The following is an 18,726-nucleotide window of genomic DNA, read 5'->3' as shown; positions in this document are numbered from 1 at the left end:
ATCAAAACCCAGTTACATCATGACAGTGTTTTTGAATTAAAGTCTACGTGTTGTGGTTTGGACCTCACCGGAACAATTCCACATTGTACAGGATGTTCGATGTACTCTCGATCAATAACTTTCATGTGAGTTTAGTCAATCGTATCAAACGCAGACGGTCACGTCATGTGAGCTCCGGGGGTGGGAGGTCACTTGGCACGGAAACCAGAACGGTCATGTGAGCCAACTAAAGCAGGACTCTGCTGTGGGACACTCTGGAGACAGAGACAAGGGAATGCAGAACATTTGGAGGGATTACTTGACTTGTTCTATCATCAGCCACAACAGGAGAAAATAAAGTGACACTGACAGATCATTAGAGATGGTTTTATTTATTAATTTTGTGGCGTAAAATTTAAACTGACTCTTTGGAAGGTAATCAGGATGCTGATAAGAAATATGAAACTGATCTACCCACACTGCCCACTAAAAGTCGGTGAGTCCATGCATCTGTCCGGAAGACATGGGCAGGGCAGTAAACTGCACAACTGAGTCAAACCACAGAGCTGTGATGGAGGTAGAGACGATGATGGAGGACGGAGCGACGCCGGACAGCTCGGCCGGTTTCTGTTGGCCGCTCAGATACTCTCAGTTCTGACCAGCGACGCTGTCAGCAGTCCGGCAGGAGAGACGCTCCGTGGTGTGAGAGGATTTCATAACTGAGCTTTTACCAAGACGCCAACTTTTACTTGTGATGTTTTCAGTGAAAACATTGGAATCATCACTGAAACTCCAGTGAATTTTCTGATTGCCAGATAGTAAATATTGGGAAAAAAAGGAATGAACAGTGGAGTCTTGGTATTGAAAAGCCAAATCTGATTCAACTGAGAAAATACTAAATCGGGTACAATCCTAATAACCCATCAAGAAGCTCAGTGTTTTCATGGTTTCAGTGGTTATTGTAACACCTGCTTTCAAAACACCAGAAGCGGTTTAATGGATTTTCTCACAGGTAAATCCACTCAAAACTCAACTTTGGTGAATACTGACACACAAATTCACCATCCATCAGTTTTGTGTTATCCTGTTGAGTTGGAGAACAAACTGCTACGACATACATGAGGGCTGAAGAGCTTGTAAATTTATCCAACATTTGTGAGCGACAATTATTTGTGAAATGTAATGTCGCCACGTTTAGTAAGGCGACTTAATTGTGTCACTGACGTTGTCTTATTGATGCATGAAGCAAAACTAGTTTCTTCTGTTTGATTTTGTCATTTCTGTTGTTTATGCTACAGGTTTCTTTTATGCTAACATGCACTGTTGAGGAAATACAGATACAAAATGATAAGACAGTGAGTTGTATCCAGTCATTCAGACCAGTAAACCACTGATGAGAAACCAGCTGCAATTTGGTTTTAAATATGTAGGAAAATAAACAACGCTGGAAAAGTGGTGCCTGAAGAACCAGAGCAGTGGACGGAGATTTGAAACCTCGGCAGAGACGAGACGCAGAACAACCTACACAGAAAAGCCCTGGGGTTCGCACCCAGAACCTTCTTGCTGTGAGGCGAACACTTCTAACCACTGTACCACCGTGCCCCCAAATCAATCCAAAAGACAGTCGTCAGAATATCTAATTTTAATCAGATGATTACACCTCCCTATTTACAACAATCTGCAGCAGATTTTCAAAGTAACTTGTTCACATCACATGCTGAATAGCAAACGGCTCAACCAGAATGAAGATAATTAAGCCCTTTCATTCCGATTTTTCTTCTATTTCCGATTCGTTGTGGTTTGAGGGATAAAGCAGAGCTGTATTGCACTGATTCCCACTGTAGAGCAGCATCGCGCTGCTGTCGAGGAAAAAATGACACAAAGCTGCAAATAACTGTGTTAAGTGAAACCTTTGATGCTTTAGCTCTTGAAACTTGTCCCGCTCTGATTTTAAAACTTCAAATGAAACTGTTTTGATGCTCCTTGTAAAACGTCACTTTTTGCAGATTTGCATCTTTTGTCTCGACAGCAGCGACAGGAGAAGATCGCAGGCAGACCAGAAGGTTTTCTGCAGGTCATTCCTGTTTTCTGACATGAACCGTAGCAAACAGGAACTTTTTGCCCTCATGGAAAAAAAAGAAAACAAACAAGATAAGCCATCTGTGTTACACAACAGCTGTTAGGATACTAAGACAAGGAGTACAGTCAGTAAATTGCTCTCAGTAGCATCATGAGACAGAAACATTGATCCAGACTGAACCAGAATCATGCAGGTAAAGTCCACTGTTCACAACAGATCAAGCAGGGATCAAACATGTCAACACTTTGCAGGAAATTACATTTTCATAGCAGACACTGTTTACATAACACAAATCGTTACATAGAAAATGTTAGAACATGTCGGGGACAGCAGGGACAGTGGGAGGTTCAATCCCCCTGACAGCAGCTGGTTTGTCTCTGGAAAAGTCCTACAGTTAAAAACCCCTGACCCTTGACCTTGAGCCTGACCCCTGAACCCCTGTGGTGAAAATGCATGTTTGTGTCTCTATAGGAAACCAGCTCGTCACAACATCACGGCAACAGCTACTTTTAAAGTCACAATGAAATAAAACATGCCTTTTTAAATGAAAATTCAGTTCAAGTTAATCTAATCTACAATTTCAGGAAAGTGCAGCAAACTCTATCAACTGAGGAAGATCATGTGATACGACTGAAAGCTTCACATCAGCTACTAAATGGACTGTAGTTTCTAATTTCCCTCGTGATAGTACACACACCTGTAACAATAAATGTAGATTTTTCAATTTCTTTCTTATTTTTATATCAAAATTCGATCCAGAGTATATTTTAAAATAATATTTAATACATATTTAATACACTGTATGAAGTATAGAAAAGAGTTTTACATATTCAGGCTTGTTGGGAATCTTTGTAACATCGTTTCATGTCTTTTTACCCCAGAAATCACTGACACAGACCAAACACCTGAAATCTGCAATCTGCCTTTAAATTCAGGTAATTTGAGGGAAAAAAGCTACATAGACAAAGCAAACGTCTTCTTCTACTCTAGCTTTGTTCACCTTGAAATCAGCATAATAAATCAATATGCTGTTTAATACATTTAAACATGTGAAGTAAAAATACAGTAACTTGATCACAATAAATAATTTGAATTTCACGGCTGCTCTGCTAAGCTAGGCTAGTCAGCTGTTAGCATGACTAGTCTAACAGGTTTTAATTTGGTCTCCATCATGGCTGAATTTAGCTGTCACCTTAACTATGCTGGAAAACAAAGTAGTATCATCAAGATGTTATTTCCAGATGATTCAGCTGCAGCCGTCTCATCAGAGAGTTCGAACCTTTCTTGCTTTAGCCGCCTAATTCTCTGTTCATTTGTGAAAATGAGTGCAACAAGTCCAACAGCAGCTTCTTCTGCCTTTTGGCTACTTCTGATTTATTTACAGCGATATTCACTCACAAACTTTCCCTGTTAAATAGACCAATAAATAAATAAATAAACTAGATTACCAGCTCTTAACTGTGGTTTGTTACATGCAGTTTTAAGATGTTAAAACTGATCAGTTTCGACCAAATATAAAATCAAACCACTATTAAGATAAGATAAATGTACTTTATTGATCTCCAAGGAGCTTATTTATTTCTGACTGAGAACAGATCCAAAACCCAAAGATACAAAGATTTTCAGTTCATCAAACATTTTGCTTGAAAAATCACATAAATGAAACTGATTATCAAACCAGCCAATTAAGATTTATCCACACTGGAATTAAGGAGGCTAGTCCAAACCATGAAAAACATCCATGATAATAAGTGCTCAAGTGTTCATATACTTTTGGCCATAAACTGTTACAGCATGTATTTTCTAAACAATCCTCCCATTCAGTTTTTATCTTCTTCTATCTTCGTTTCCATAAATGTTTAAAGTTCAGGAGCAAGACGCTCTCAGAAATGCCATTTCATTGTGACTTTAAAACCAAACTCTACAACTCAGATCTTTATCTTAAGGTCATAAGTTTTCCTGCAATACATAAAGAAACTTCATCTCGAGTGCAGCACGTCGGACCTCTTATCTGTGACAAATAAATTATCTTTAAAAAAACATAACACTTTATGCACAAAATCATTAGTAACCCTGGAGGTCTACTTTACATCAGGGGCTGCCACAGCTCCCCCAAAGGGCCCAGTTAGCCGCTGTTTAAATATTTCAACTCTGAAGTGTATTTACATGAAGCCAAAAAGCCACAAGCTCTCACTGGCCCTCAGAAAAGTGCTCTGACCCTCTTAGACTCTGAGGTCGAGGCTCGTGAAGCAGAACGACAACTCTTCTCTTCCACTTTCCACTGAACTGGACAGAGATCAGCTGCCGGAGAGCTAAAAAGGAGAGATGCAAGCAATAAAGTTACAGATAACAATGAAGTTAGTCTTTGCATCAAAGCCGTGTGGGTCCCGGCAGACAGCAGATCCTTTATCAACACTGATGCAATAAGTCAGAAGGTGATTATCTTACGACGCTACGTGGCTTGTGATTTAAGAGTCCTGTACTGTACAGCTGATATCAAAGGCAAACAGCCCGGAGGCTTAACAAAGGACTGCTGATAAACCTGAGGAGGAAACACAAAGAGAATAAAACTCTCCAAATAAATACAACTTATTATCTCACTGATGAGGGTACACCACTGTCTGCTGGCAGGAAAACTTCCCAGGTCAGCGGCCATCTTAGAAAGTAAAGCTAATTCTTAAATCAATATTTTCATGTGAAACCAGAGACTGTGTAAACATACTTGGAGCTTCCCACTAACACCCAACTTCAAAAGAGAGGAATCCTTCTGATAAAACAGGCATGAGCTCCTAAATAAACCTCAATCTTCTCTCTGGGAAATGAGCTCAGAATCCATCAGTTACACATTTTTAACTCACACACACTGGCTGATTGGCAGATGACGTCTTGATGAATGATTTTACACACACGCGTTAACTCATTAGCATCTGAAGTTCCCTACAGGGGAAAACAGATCAGTCTGTTTCAAGTGTTTTCAACATTTTTTTTTTTTTTTTTTTTTTTTTTTTGCATCACCTAATTCTACCCTGAAAGAACCAAGACGATTTGCAGATTTTTCAGTCAGGCTTGAAAAGACATTTTTTTGCATTTCAGTGAACCACGCAACACAAGTCGTGCTGTGCTTTCCTATTTCTTTTTTGCATCTGGGAGTTCTTAAGTCTGTGCAGGCAGGAGTGTTTATTAAATCCTCACATGAATCTCAACCCTACAGTCCACTTTCTTCATCAGTATCAAGCTTCTTTACTCCGTGTCATCAGCTTCTGATCCTCGCAGCCGTGAAAGATCAGCATCACACCGAGCAGAGCATTTGAGAAAGACCCAGAGGGAACTTCACAGCCTTCCTTTTCCCACAAAATCAGCCTTCGAGACGACCAGCAGGCATCTGCACGGGCACCTCTCCGTGCTCCGTGCAGGAGGCCCTCAACACATTTCACTGCGGGACCAAAAAGACCTGTGTCATGCTACGCAGCTGAGAGCAAAGCACACACACAGACGGCCGTGCCTCCCAAAGTGACCAAAACAAATCCGTCGTCGTCAGGGCTCATACTTGGCATCGAGGGTCTGATCGAGGGCTGACCGGAACCGGAGCCTTTTTGGCATCGGTGCAGCTGAGGCAGGAAGGAAACAGCGGGCTGAAGAGGCGGCCGAGACCTTTCCGGAAGACGCTGTTAGAGAGGCTGTAGATAAGACAGTTACAGAAGCTGTTGCTGATCGCCAACCATGTCGTGAGGAAGGACGCCACCTTATGCTGATACAGCCTGGCGCTTTCCAGGAGGAAGTAGAGGATGTACGGCATCCACAGCACGTAGAAGACGCTGGTGATGCGGAACAGCACCATGGCGTAGCGTTTGTCCGGGCAGCCCTCGCACCGCTCCCCCCGCTCGCCCTTATCACCCTCCGTCTGCGAGCTGAAGCGGGCGTGGCGCTGGGTGATCTCCCTCGTGTGCTGCCGGCAGATCCTGAATATACTCCCGTAGGTGAAGCAGACGGTGAGGGCTGCCGGCGCGTAGAGCAGCGCCACGATGAAGGTGCTGAACCCCGGGTTGGTCTTCCAGGAGTCTGCGCACCACTGAAATATGTCCCCGTGGTAACCCGGCTTCCCCCAGCCGAAGAAGGACGGCAGGAAGATCAAAGCGGAGTAAACCCAGACAAGGACGATGCACACCTTCAGCCGGCAGGGCGTCACCAGCGTGGCGTACGACAGCGGGCGGGTGATGGCGATGTAGCGGTCCACGCTGATGCACGCCAGCGACGCCATGGAAACACTCTTCAGCACAGAGACCATGTAGCCAAACGCCTTGCAGGTGAACTCCTCGTTCAGGCCTCGGAGGTAGTGGAGGAGGGACAGCGAGGGCACCAGGCAGCTGACGCCCACCAGCAGGTCGGCGTAGGCCATGGTCTGGATGAAGTGGCTGGTGGTGTGGTGGTGCAGCAGAGGGGCACAGTGGAAGACGAAGATCACCACCAGGTTGCCGGCGATGATGAGCACAGTGAGGAAGAGGATGACGACCACCTCCAGCACACAGGTATCCAGGCTGTGGGAGTAACCCACGGCGCCCAGCAGGCAGAACGGGGGAGAGCCGCTTTGGTTCGCATCGGAGGAAGAGTTCATGTTTGGACTAGAGGAGGGAGGGAGGGAGGAGGGGGGCAGTTTCAGCTCAACTCGGCCGTCATCCTGTCATCCGAGTCTCTTTTTTTAAATCCTAAAGTTGCCGTACCGTCTTCTGCTCTGAAAACAAAGCTGTTCGTCTTAAATCAGCACCTTTTCTCCCTCAGCGGGCAGAGAGCCCATCCTAAGAGTAGCAGTAGTCCATCGGTGCATGCAAAAAAAATCCCCAACGTAGACCCAGAGATGCCAGTCTGATGCTGCAGTGCAAGCCGTCCTCACCTCGCAGCTGTTTATCATACCCCCTCCTCCTCCTCAACTACAAATCCTGAGGTACGCAGCCACCAAAAAAACCAGGCATCCACTTCCACTCTTTGAGTTCTGGTTCTAGCAGAGGAGAAAGTGACGCCGAAATCCCGGCAAGCTCCGCTGTTAACACTCCCCCATGCCGACAGTGACGGCTGTCTCAGCAAACATGATAAGACAGTCCAAACAAACAGCGTCAGATCTGGAGGTAGCAGCCTCGTCCGCTGACACACACACACACACACACACACACACTCACAAACACACACTTTCACACAGCGAAGTCCTGGAGACAGACGAGGCAAACATCCAGAGGTGATGGAGAGTGTTCCCGGGATCTCTGCTCCGCGAAGCTTCTTGTGAGGCTGAGAACCGGCCGGCTGACTTCCAGTGTGCGTTGTTGTGTGTGTGTGAAGTGAGAGAGTGTGTATGCATGAATGTGTGTGTGTGCGTGAGAGAGAGAGAGAGGGAGAGAGAGAGAGAGAGGGAGAGTCGGGGAGTCAGGCAGTAAACTGCCTCTCCTCTCTGCTGTAGTGGCAGTATGGTGATGATGCAGCACTGCCACTTCCCTCTCCTCCCCCTGCTCGCTCACTCTCTCTCTCTCTCTCTCTCTCACACACACACATACACACACACACTCTGGTGCTCCCTCCCCTCCTCTCTCTCTCTCTCTCTCTTTCTCACACACACACATTTTCCCTCTCTTCCCTTTCTCCGTGCTTTCTCTTGCAAACCCTTTTTTCTCTCCCCCCTCCTCTTCCTCCCTCTATCTGATTTTTTCCTCCTGTTCTACCTCCCTTTTCCCCGACTGTTTCTGTATCACCACTGCACAACACAATTACTGTAGGAAAACCATTTTAGAAGAGACCAGCAGGTTTGATTTAGCATGGTCCAGATTTTAAAAATGATGCTTAGATACAGTTGTTTTAATGAGAGAATAAACATTTAGTCAGTCGACAGAAAAATCAGCAACTATCTTGATTATTGACTGATAGGATTTGCTACTTTTCTCAGTTCACCTTTGACTCCATAATTAAAATAGAGCTGCATCAATTAATCACTTAATCACGACTGACAAATATTCAGCAACTATTTTAATAATCGCTTAAAAGTAAAAGTAATTTTTTGTAAAAATCTATTTTCAGCCTCTCAAACATGAAGATTTTAAGAAGAAGCTTTTTTCTGTTTTATATCATATTAAACTAAATATCTTTGGTCGGGCGAAACCAGACATTTGCAGATGTTATCTTAGATTTTATGAGAGTAATCAGTAGCTGAGCCCTAGTTTCAAAGTGTATTCCAGGTCCTAACAACACGTTGAAATGTGGTCATTAATTTACCACTTTTTAAAGTAAACATCAAAATGTCTTTTAACCTGCTGATTTAAATGAAGAGATTTCAGTAGCCTGACCGTTCACACACACAAAAAATTAAAAGGTTAAAGGTAGAAAAGGTCAGAAACACAATGAGGCTGTTGTTTTGTGTTTATTTAACCAGTAACATTACAAAACCGACCAACAAAGAGCTTGTTTGTATCCAACAGAGACGCTTTTTTCAGAGATAGAGATCACCAATTTTTAAACTGAAATAAAGTCTGAGACCAGAGAAATGCTCTGTTACATGAGAAATCAGAATAATTTCTTAAACTGTTGTTAAATTATCTACCAATGCTATTCCTTCTCCGCCACGCCCTCACCAACCAGTAGGAGTCACTAACGAGGCAATACTTCAAACCTTTTCACCCATCACTCTCCAAGGTGACGCTGTCTTGAAATGAATGTATGCGATAGCTACGAGAGTTAGCATGTTTAGCACAGCTGAAATAAACGCTGCAGGCTGGCAGATAACTAACTAGCTAAGATCAGTTTTTACTTCACGGAGCAGAAAAGAGCAGAGAACTGATTTTCTGCTAAATTTATACTTTTACTTTAGTACTAGAGCTGTAATCGCAATTCTACATCCAACTGAAATTATTGACATAAAACCTTTAAGTATTTTTAAAACCATCTATCATTAAGAACTCTTTTTTTAGATATTGTATAATGTAAAGGAGAAAAGGAAGAAAGTGTGGAGGGCGTCGCTACATTTTGTTGTGTATGAAAGAGGAAAGATGGACAACATTAAATTACAGCTTGGTGCAAAAACATGATGCATTTTCTGTCTTCAGCTTCTCCAGAGTGAGAATTTTCTGTGACAGTAAACAGCGTAAAGACTGAGCACTTAAATCAATTCATTGTAAATGCAACTGACAGATCAATCAAACTGTTTCATCACAGAATCATGAAACCTGTAGATACAGTAAATGGATGTAAATCAGAACCAGGTTGGTTCATTCGTTCATTTCTGTTAAAATGTGATTTATCTCATCCTTTTGTTTCCGTTCCATCTTCTTGATTCTTCCTCATTGTTACTGTAACTGTACCTCCCCCACCTCCCTGCATCCCCTCCATCCTTCACCCCCATGGACCCCTCAAAGGAAGCCCCCCCTCCACGTCTCCTCGCCAATCAGCGGCGAGCCTGGTTTCCATCTCCATCTCCTACAGAGACCATTCACGCCCACCCACGTGCACACACACACGTTACACACCCTCCCTTCACACATGAACTGTACCCATGCAACGACATGGCAACACACACGTGTTCAGAGACACATGTACACACACACACACACACACACATCCGAGGAGGATAAAGTGAGACGAATCTTTTGATTAGGAGAGGAGGATTCCTGCAGCCATCAGCGTGTAACGGAAGGAGAGATGGATTAAAAGATGGAGGAGAGGTAAAGGCGTGTAAAGGATCAGACAGGCGCCACCTGCAGTGACTGTCAGGTTGAATAAAACAAACAAAAAAAGCCAGGGTTGTACTGGCAGATAAAACATTTAACAACAGACATGTTTCTCTACACAGTCCTGGTGGTGTCACGTCATTTAGCTAGCTTTGTTTCTAAGAGCTGTCTCAGGGACAGATATTTGTCCTTGACATTTCTGTCTCCACCCAGCTCAGTGAATTATCGATGCTGTATGTTTGAGTCAGTCCGTTAAAGTCTACAGCAAAACTGGAAACACGAGTCAAACGTCCAAACAAGACGAGGAAACTGTGGCGAAGAGAAGTCACACAACATCTGTGATTTGGAAAAGGTTTGGACCTCTAAAGCTCAATAAACAGCAGCAACACCACCACAGAGAAAGGTAACGCTATGATCCCACTGGGTGTACAGAAAGTCTCACATCCCAAACTGCAGCAGCACACAGCCTCCTGTACGAACATCAAACTCCAGCAGACAGCAAAAAGTATGTTTTAGTGTCACTCATTCAAAGAGAAACGATAGATTAGAACCATGATTCAGTGCTAAACTGAATATGATCCTTGATTTTCAAACTAAAAGAAGTTTTCTTGAAGGAAAATTACATTTACATTCAGTTTCACTCACAGGAACACAGTGTCTGTCTAACAAAGACCTGTTTCCTTCCTCATTAATGGAATTATATAGATAATTGAAATAAAAAAACAAGTCTAGTTCAGTCAACTGTCTACTGTTCGGTCTTTATAGATGATTTTTCATGAACCATATACATCCTGCTGTTCCTTTGTTGCATCCTCATGCTAATGTTTCCAAAGTTATGATTACATTGCAAATGAACTGCCGTACAGTCATCACATGGAGAAACACTGATTTTATCTTGGCTGTATTATGGTATCAGACTATAGCTGGACATATTGAAATGTTCAGGACACAAAATGAAAAACTCTCGCGTGCAGCTTTTTGCTCGTGACACTGTTAGAAACCATCAGATCCAGGTTAAAATCAAAATTTGGACTTTAGCCAGTTACAATATGGAGCTGACCTGCATGGCTGCTGCACAAGATCCTTATAATCTTGTTTATTCTGTGACTAGCTGCTACTGCAGCACTCTCATATCCCCGCCAGAAATGCGAAAGCGTGGTCTATTTTTTGTTTTATGATTCCATAAAAATAACCATGTTCTATAACAGTATGCGTCATTATCAAACTGTGTTGTCTGCTGATTCACCACATCAAACCAAAGTATCTCCTGTCATATGAACCAGGGGAGAATGGGGGGGGGGGCTGCTATGGTGGGAACATATTTCCCTTCCAGGCCGGCTGTCGGTGATGAACACAGACGCCATTCAGACGCCGTTGTGTTTTTTTTCTTGTAACCATATGGTGAGCGTTGAGGTGGGTACGAAGGCCACGAGCTGCCACGTTTAGGTCTCTGTTTTTGCTTTTATTCTCCCCCAGGTCAAAGGTCAGAGGTGCCACATCTGCAAAAGTTATGAGGCCGAACGTTGAGGCGGCTGAACAAGCGGTCGGTTTGTCTGGCATCTTGTACGATTTGTTACCTCCACGTTACCAAGTCAACACACGCCGCTCTGAGTAAACGGCACCGGCGGGCGAAGCCACCTTGTGACCAAATGTTTGGAGAGAAGAGCTTGTGATGCTGTGATTCAAGTCCCAGCAGGCAAGATCTGAAAATCACAACAGTTATGGCACAGCCCTGAAGCAAAGGTTGTTACAGAGCAGTCTGAGGCTCAGAGGGTCGGCAGCTGAAAGGGCTCTTATTGTGGAAATTCACATTCATCTTTATTTATGATCAAAGTCTAAAGTTAAACTTCACAAAAAAGTTAGGAGACGTGTGGATTTATGTTATGAAATTTGTTACAGTTATATTACCCCGATAAAAATAGACCAGTCCACTTTGGATCTGGTTCTATTTGATCGTTCCTTGCTTTTTGCTTCACCTGGAAACCGGTCCAGTCCACCATCTTGTTCCACTGCTCTTATTCCTGCTCTAAGGCTTGAGGCATCTCTAAGAGACACTGAAGTTTTATACAGAAGCAGACAAAGGAACCAAATCAGGCGAACGAGGTTCAATCAAAATGTTCAGTCTGCACCTAAAACGAGCAAAAACTGTACCAGATTTAAATTTGACCGCCATCTTCCTCACAGCGGTCACGATGTGCAGCGATACGCCGCTGCCAGCGCTCCTGCCACACCTGGAACAAACATCATGTGTGATCGGGGTCGAAGATTTAATTACTCAACTTTAAAAAAGGAGTTGATGCCAAAAGAACTGGTTCTTCTTGAATTTAGTGTCTCTGCAGCCAACTCTTTAAAACCACAGCCAACCACCAGTGGACTGTGTGTTTTTGCAGTTCAGCAGAGTGGAAACTCCTCTCTGGAGAAATAATCTCCATCCAGCAGTGAACACTTTTCTGACATCAGCTTTAATAAAGGTTAAGAAGGACGGTATGAAAGGGTGGAGTGAAACAAAGGTGACCTAATTTTCCTGTCGCTTTAACAACTCAAGAGCAGACAGAAAAGGTCAACGCCACAGCAGGGTGAAATAAAGCAAGGATGGAGAGTGTTATTATCCTGCTGCTAGATGATTATGTTTTAAAAGAGAAGTCAGATCTGATATTTCATACTGTCAGTGTCACCCACTGCTAATACAACAAGACTAGCTAAAAACCTAGTACTTGGCTGGACCGTGTATGGGTGAGTGCTTCATCAACCAGTGTTAACTCGATATAACAGGTTAGTTTCTACTTTAGCTGAGCACATTCCCACGACTGGTATACAGTTCTCTGAGCAGGCAAACAGAAATGAGTCTCACTCCCTGATGACGTAAAAGAAACTGTGACAGTCAACGGGAAAAGCCCAACATCTGAGGTTTTCCTCATTAAACATGGAGCCCTTCCTACCATTTAAGTGCTAAAATGAGCCAACAGCCAACCATTCTGATACTTGATTAACTGTTAACTGGAGTGTTGGACGAAACAAGACATCTGAAGGCATCAACTCCCATCACTATGAGGAAGCCTTCTGACATGTAGTAGACTAAATGATCAATCAATGAATCAAAAATATAATTAATCATAAATTCACTGTAAAGATAAGCTTCGGTCGCAGCCCCAGAACCATTTTCGCTCTGACTGGGGCCAAAAAAAAACTTTTATTTTTTATGATCCATCCAAAACTCTTTCACAAATAAAACCTTTTTCCTTGTCCAAGTATAACTTCTAAATGATGAGCTTCTACACCAACTGAAAGTGGAACAATGGCTAAACTACTGACTGCAACTATGTTTAAGGCGTCTCCATACATGAAAACATCAATACTAGTTATTCCCTTTAATATGTTTGTGCAGCAGAGTTCAAGCATCTCTTTTGCTCCTTTAAAGAAAAACATCAGTTGCTTTATTCAGTCTGAAATCTCGAGGGACGACTGTGAACCTTCAGAGCAGTTATAGCAAAACACACTGAATATTGGTCAATTCTACTCTACCCTGTTCAGGAGCCAACAGCTTCATATATAATTCACGCCCTCATACATCAATTGTGTTCATAAATTCACTCTCATGTATCTTTGCCCTATTTTCCCCCAGCTCCTCTTTCTTTTTTTTCCAGAGAAATGATGTGACCCGCAAGAGCTCCTGCTCAAATTGAATTAACCTCAGGCACATGGTTCATTAGGGGGTGGGAGGCCTGCCCGGTGCCACGGGCAATTAGCTTTTACAGCGCAAGTCTGCACGGACCAATACTGTGTCCTTGCTGTCAACAGACGCACAAACACAAGGGGCACGGACACACAGCACGCAATTACAGGAGGATGAAGGCTATTAGTATCAGAACAGGGAGAAAACGTCATGTTTGACAGATGACGCAGTAGCAGAAGGGGGAGAGATCACAAAATCAACTGCATCTGTTTGCTAAATCTCTAACTCTATCTTTCTGTTCCTGTAAATCCTGAAGCACGGGATGTTCAGCTCCACACGTGATCAGTTTGTATGGTATTCACCTTTGCTTTTATAACATATCTCAAAGCTATAGCAAGCACATGTGCGCTGACTAGTTTTACATCTTCCCATTGGTGGGTGAGACGGTACAAACTCATGTTTTGTTCAAACACACTGAACTTTCTTTTAAATTCTAGTGCAGATCCCAAAATTGAACTGCTAAACTGAACAAACAGGCAAACACAGACACCACTGTCACCACTGATCTTAACTAAACAGAGCACGAGGCAGCAACAACAAATCTCCAGTGTTCCTGAAGTTTCACAAGACCTTTTTATTGCTGCTAGAAATGGAAAATCAGGCCAATTTCATCCTTTAAAAAGCTTAGAAATGATAGCGATTGTAGACCTATCTTATTTGTTCGCCCATTAGACACCAGAAGAACCAAGACCTAACGGATGCTCCTGCTAACCAGCTCGCCAATGTTGAGCTATCTGAGAAATGTTTCCGGTTTTTCTCCACGGTAAAAATATTTTGTAACCAACACGAATTCATACTGACCTGAAGCAACAAGTGTTTCACAGCTGCCTTTCAAGCCTGAAGAGGTCGAGTTGTTTGATACTGAAAAGCTGGAGTGAAGATGTTTTCACTTTAACGGACCCATATCATAGAAAGGGAAAAGTGTCCTTTTAAACCTCTGCACCAACAGTCATGGATGTTTTTGGGTTGTCCGTCCCGTTGTCGTGAACGCAATATCTCAATTACACCTCGAGGGCATTTCTTCAAATTTAGTACAAATGTTCACTTGGACTCAAGGATGAACTGATTATATTTTGGTGGTCAAAGGTCAAAGTTATGATGACCTCATGTTCTTGTGAAGAATAGAGTGGTGCAGGGATGACGTATTTTTGCCGGCCAACCCTGACATTAGCATCACCCTCAAGAAAAAGCCAATTGGATTTTTTCATTGGGTTTTCAATTGTTGCAGAAAATAAAAAGTGATCAGCTAAAGTTTCTGATCCTTCAGGTTTAGTTGATCAGATAATCTTCACAGATGAACACCACTGTTCTGATGTTTGAAGCCTAAATTAAATCTCCAGAAGCAAAAAGCTAATGTTAGGCTATAAACCAACTACACCACGGTCACATGACGTCAACGTCTCCACCACTGAGCTTCCAACTGTTCAACAACATGCACCAAGAAAATTTCATTATATCTATCTAACATTCACTTAGACTCAAAGATGACATGATTAGAATTTGGTGGTCAAAGGTCAAAGGTCACTGTGACTGCACAAAACACATTTCTGGCCATAACTCAAGAATTCACTCGCTATTGAACCACAACTGGACTGGTTGGCTGAGGCATACAACCACAAAGCAGTGATTCTAGTTTGATTATAAAGCAGGTCTAGGTGCTATATAAAAACTGTAACTCTGAACAAGTCATCAGGACTCCTGGAACCACCTGGAACCACCATCCAACCTTTTTTTTTTGTGGTTGTGGTTTTAACTTTAACTTCATTACAACACAACACCAAGCAGTAAATTTCAGTGCTGAAAGCTTCACATTTTCATCAGGGGTGGCAGTTGCCATTGGCATTTACCTGTGACTTTTACCAGCTACAATCAGCTACAGTCCGTTACCTGTGGTTGGCCTGGCCGAGCATCACCCAGAAAACAGTCAGCCAATCAGAAGAGAGGCTCAGAGACTGTTCCTGCTTGAGCTCCAGAGAGAAGCGTGAGAGAGGAAAAGTAAAACTATATTAAGATGGTTTTTGGTGCTTAAAACCTCTAATATATCTTCTTATGGATACCAAAACTTCAAATAATACACCGGAAAAGTGTAAAATATGGGGCCTTTAAGTTTCCATTTGAAGCCCACAGCGGCTGTTTACTGCTGTGACCACATCATACAGGATCTGTTTGGTTTTATTCCTGCGTTGGTTTACATTCTCTCAAAGGCAGCAGACATATCCACACCTAAAGGTCCAAGGTCAGTTGTTCCTGTTTAAGCCTCACTGACTGATGTGGGCCAAGAGGACGGAGCTGCCCTCTGCCCGTCAATCGGCCGCTGTTTCATGGGAAAAAGAAGCTGCTTAATGAACCCTGAAGTCATACGAGGACAGCACTATATAAAATCCATTCATCAGAAATCAGATACACAAGACGTTACCAGAAAAAACAACTAAACCACATAAAAATCGATGTGAAGCTGATTCGCCTGCCAGAGAACTGAAGTCAGATTCAACAACGGAAGAAGGTCTTCAGACTGAATCTAATCAATTTGCTGGAAAACCATCACACACCATGTGAACATGTCACAATACACTAAATTCCAGCTATTTCCCATGAGTATAAACCTGAAAACTGGATAAAACAGAACTGTTGCTTTGTGAACCAAAATGTTTGGTCAGTTATTTTAGTTGCTGCTCGATCAGGTTCAAGCTTCTGAAATCTGAGGTTTTGCTGCTTTTCTCTGTTTATTTTCACCATAGTTTAAATATTACAAGAGATTTAGACTCTTGGTAGTTTTGATCTAAAAAATAATCAACATTATAATCAGTGATGAAAATAATCCTTTTAGTGTAAAATGAACTGGTTACCCTCTTGTATGTCTGAGTCTGGGTATGTAAACACATTTTTTTTAATGAACATTATTATTCATATTCCCTGACTTCCTGGCTGACTGAAAGATTTCTAATATGAGTGAGTTCATCCTGTTCAGAGCGTGACAGCGACCTTCAGCACCAATATTCACCTCCTGATTATCATAAGCTGCAGTGAATTCACTGAGGCAGGCAGCCAGAGTCACTGCTTTGTTACTGTAATGACTGTGCCAGCACATTAGTGATGCTTTCTGACTGAGTACACTGTAATCACACTGATGCACATAGAGAGGTGCTGAGATACTTACTGCACACACTGAAGCCAATGATCAGCTGCTATTCTTTTATTTTCCCTCACTTATGTAAACCTGAATCACACTTCGTCTCATTTGTTCTGTTTTCATGCCGAGAACAGAAAGAGACTGTTGGACACTATTTTTATTTTCATTTCATCTTCGAGTTTAGTTCTTGTTTTTTTAACCAGAAACATCACTATCACTACCTGCTTTCACCCCACACAGTTTTTACATTTACTCATTTGGAAGACATTTTTATTCAAAGCAAAGGAAAACACTAAAGCTTCAGTGCAGTAGGAAACGGTGAAGTAAGAACTAAAACTATCAAACAAGGCAAAATGCAAGGAAATCAGTGGAAGTCGGAGGTCGGATCTGCTCCACCTGAAGAACACCTCAGTTGTTAACATTAGATTTTAATACAAACACTTTAGGACGTTGTTAGATCAAATTTATCTGTTGACGTTAAGCCATGAACATGAACCGATTCCAACCTATCGTAACCACTGTTAGCAATACCACTAGATAACAACGCTGTGGTATTTTACTCATAAACAGCGCAGCAACATGTCCACAGATAAAAACTGAACTCAAAAATTCTGACTTCCAAGCACAAATGGATCATAAATACCATAAATATTAGTTCAGCATGTTAGGGTGTTAGAGGTGTTAGGAGAGGAGGTGCTCTCAGAAGAGACGAGTCTTCAGGAGTATGTTTAGCCAGTGGAGGTCACTGAGCAGCAGAGTGCATTCTGGACCTTCTGTAAGAGTCTCACTGCTCATGAAGGGAGGCCCATTGGAAAGCACTGCAGTAGTCGAGGTGACTACGTCCTGTACCAAGAGTTGGGTGTCATACTGAGTCACGCGAGGCCAGATTTCTCTTATGTTGTATGGTGGAAAGCAAAATGGTCAGAGACGACGTCCCAAACCCGATGCTGTGGTTGCATTTTTTGGTGGAATTCCTCATACTCTCTCTTCTCTATAGGTGGCTTTTGTAACCTTCTCACCAGACGGTTGATATTGCTCAGGTGGAAATCTACAACTCTACAACGTTCTTAATTTTGCCAAACTAGAAAGAATTAGGTTCATAATCAAAGGCTCGTTGTGGAAATTTAAAAATATATCGGACTCTTTCTTTAAACCTGCCGTGCAGAGCTTTTGTCTCCCCCTTCTGGCAGAAAGGTTAACTACACAAACACTGTCGACACATGCTTACGACATGTTTGTCCTCGCGGTCGATCGCTTTCTTTTCTCCTCTGATCACCAAGTTTCTGTTTCATCTGGAGCATCAGACTCTTTCCTCGGATGCTTCTGAGGTTTTACCTCGTAGCTGCAGCTTTAACCGTGAGACAGGAGGCCTAGCGTGCTCTAAGCTGCTCACCCAACCATCATAATAACTTAATAATCATAATTACGTTCCATTGTTTAAATGGAGGGCTGCAGATTAGATTGTTCCCTATAGGTTAAACACACTTTTCCAAACAAGCGTTTCAGCTAATGGCTCCCTGGAAAGAGTCCCACGTTAAAATCAGATGAACGAGTGCCTCCACTTAGAGCACCAAAACACACACACACACACAGCTGGCAGACAGGCGCTAATTTTAGCTTTTAATTAAATTCACCAGCTCTTGAATTCATCTCAGGGTTGTGATTAAGGACAATGCTGCGCTGCGTTAACAGGAAGCGAGCAGGGAGTTGAGCTGGATTTTACTGTTCACGGCTTTACACACTGACAGATAGGAGATCAGAAACACCTCAGCTGCCCCCCCCCCACACACACACACACATACCACCGCCGCCGCCACATGAATGATTTTCTCAATTAGTGTGGATGAAGTGTGCAGCGAAGGGGAGGGAGGTGTGTGAACGATGGCAGGCCTGTGTGCATAATTAAAGTGAGTTTCTGTGACTTTTTTTTAGCGAGCGTGTAGTAATCACATGTGCCAGCATGTGTTCATACTGTATGCATGGTTGTACAGTGTGTTTGCACGCAGGAATGTACGAGCCCATCCTGCACACGTGTATCCAAATCTCTGCTTACAAACAGTCAGTGCTTTTGACAAGCGGCCAAAATGATTAGCTGCCAGTTTGA

The 18,726-nt window shown here is 42.8% G+C and overlaps 1 protein-coding gene across 1 annotated transcript; it reads right to left on the bottom strand.

Moving 5' to 3' along the window:
- Nucleotides 1-1,606: 1,606 nt before the first annotated feature.
- Nucleotides 1,607-7,729, bottom strand: LOC108881638 (probable G-protein coupled receptor 21). The gene has a single exon (XM_018673699.2). The coding sequence runs from the start codon at nucleotides 6,669-6,671 to the stop codon at nucleotides 5,601-5,603; it is 1,071 nt and encodes a 356-aa protein (XP_018529215.1). The 5' UTR covers nucleotides 6,672-7,729; the 3' UTR covers nucleotides 1,607-5,600.
- Between the last annotated feature and the right edge of the window lie 10,997 nt (nucleotides 7,730-18,726).

This window comes from Lates calcarifer, linkage group LG13, assembly GCF_001640805.2.
Source record: "Lates calcarifer isolate ASB-BC8 linkage group LG13, TLL_Latcal_v3, whole genome shotgun sequence".
In the NCBI taxonomy this organism is placed as follows: Eukaryota; Metazoa; Chordata; class Actinopteri; family Centropomidae; genus Lates; species Lates calcarifer.
This window is presented reverse-complemented; position numbering and strand designations above follow the sequence as displayed.

Coding starts and splice junctions, on each gene's coding strand:
- LOC108881638 (XM_018673699.2), bottom strand. CDS start 6,671: ATGAACTCTTCCTCCGATGCGAACCAAAGCGGCTCTCCCCCGTTCTGC.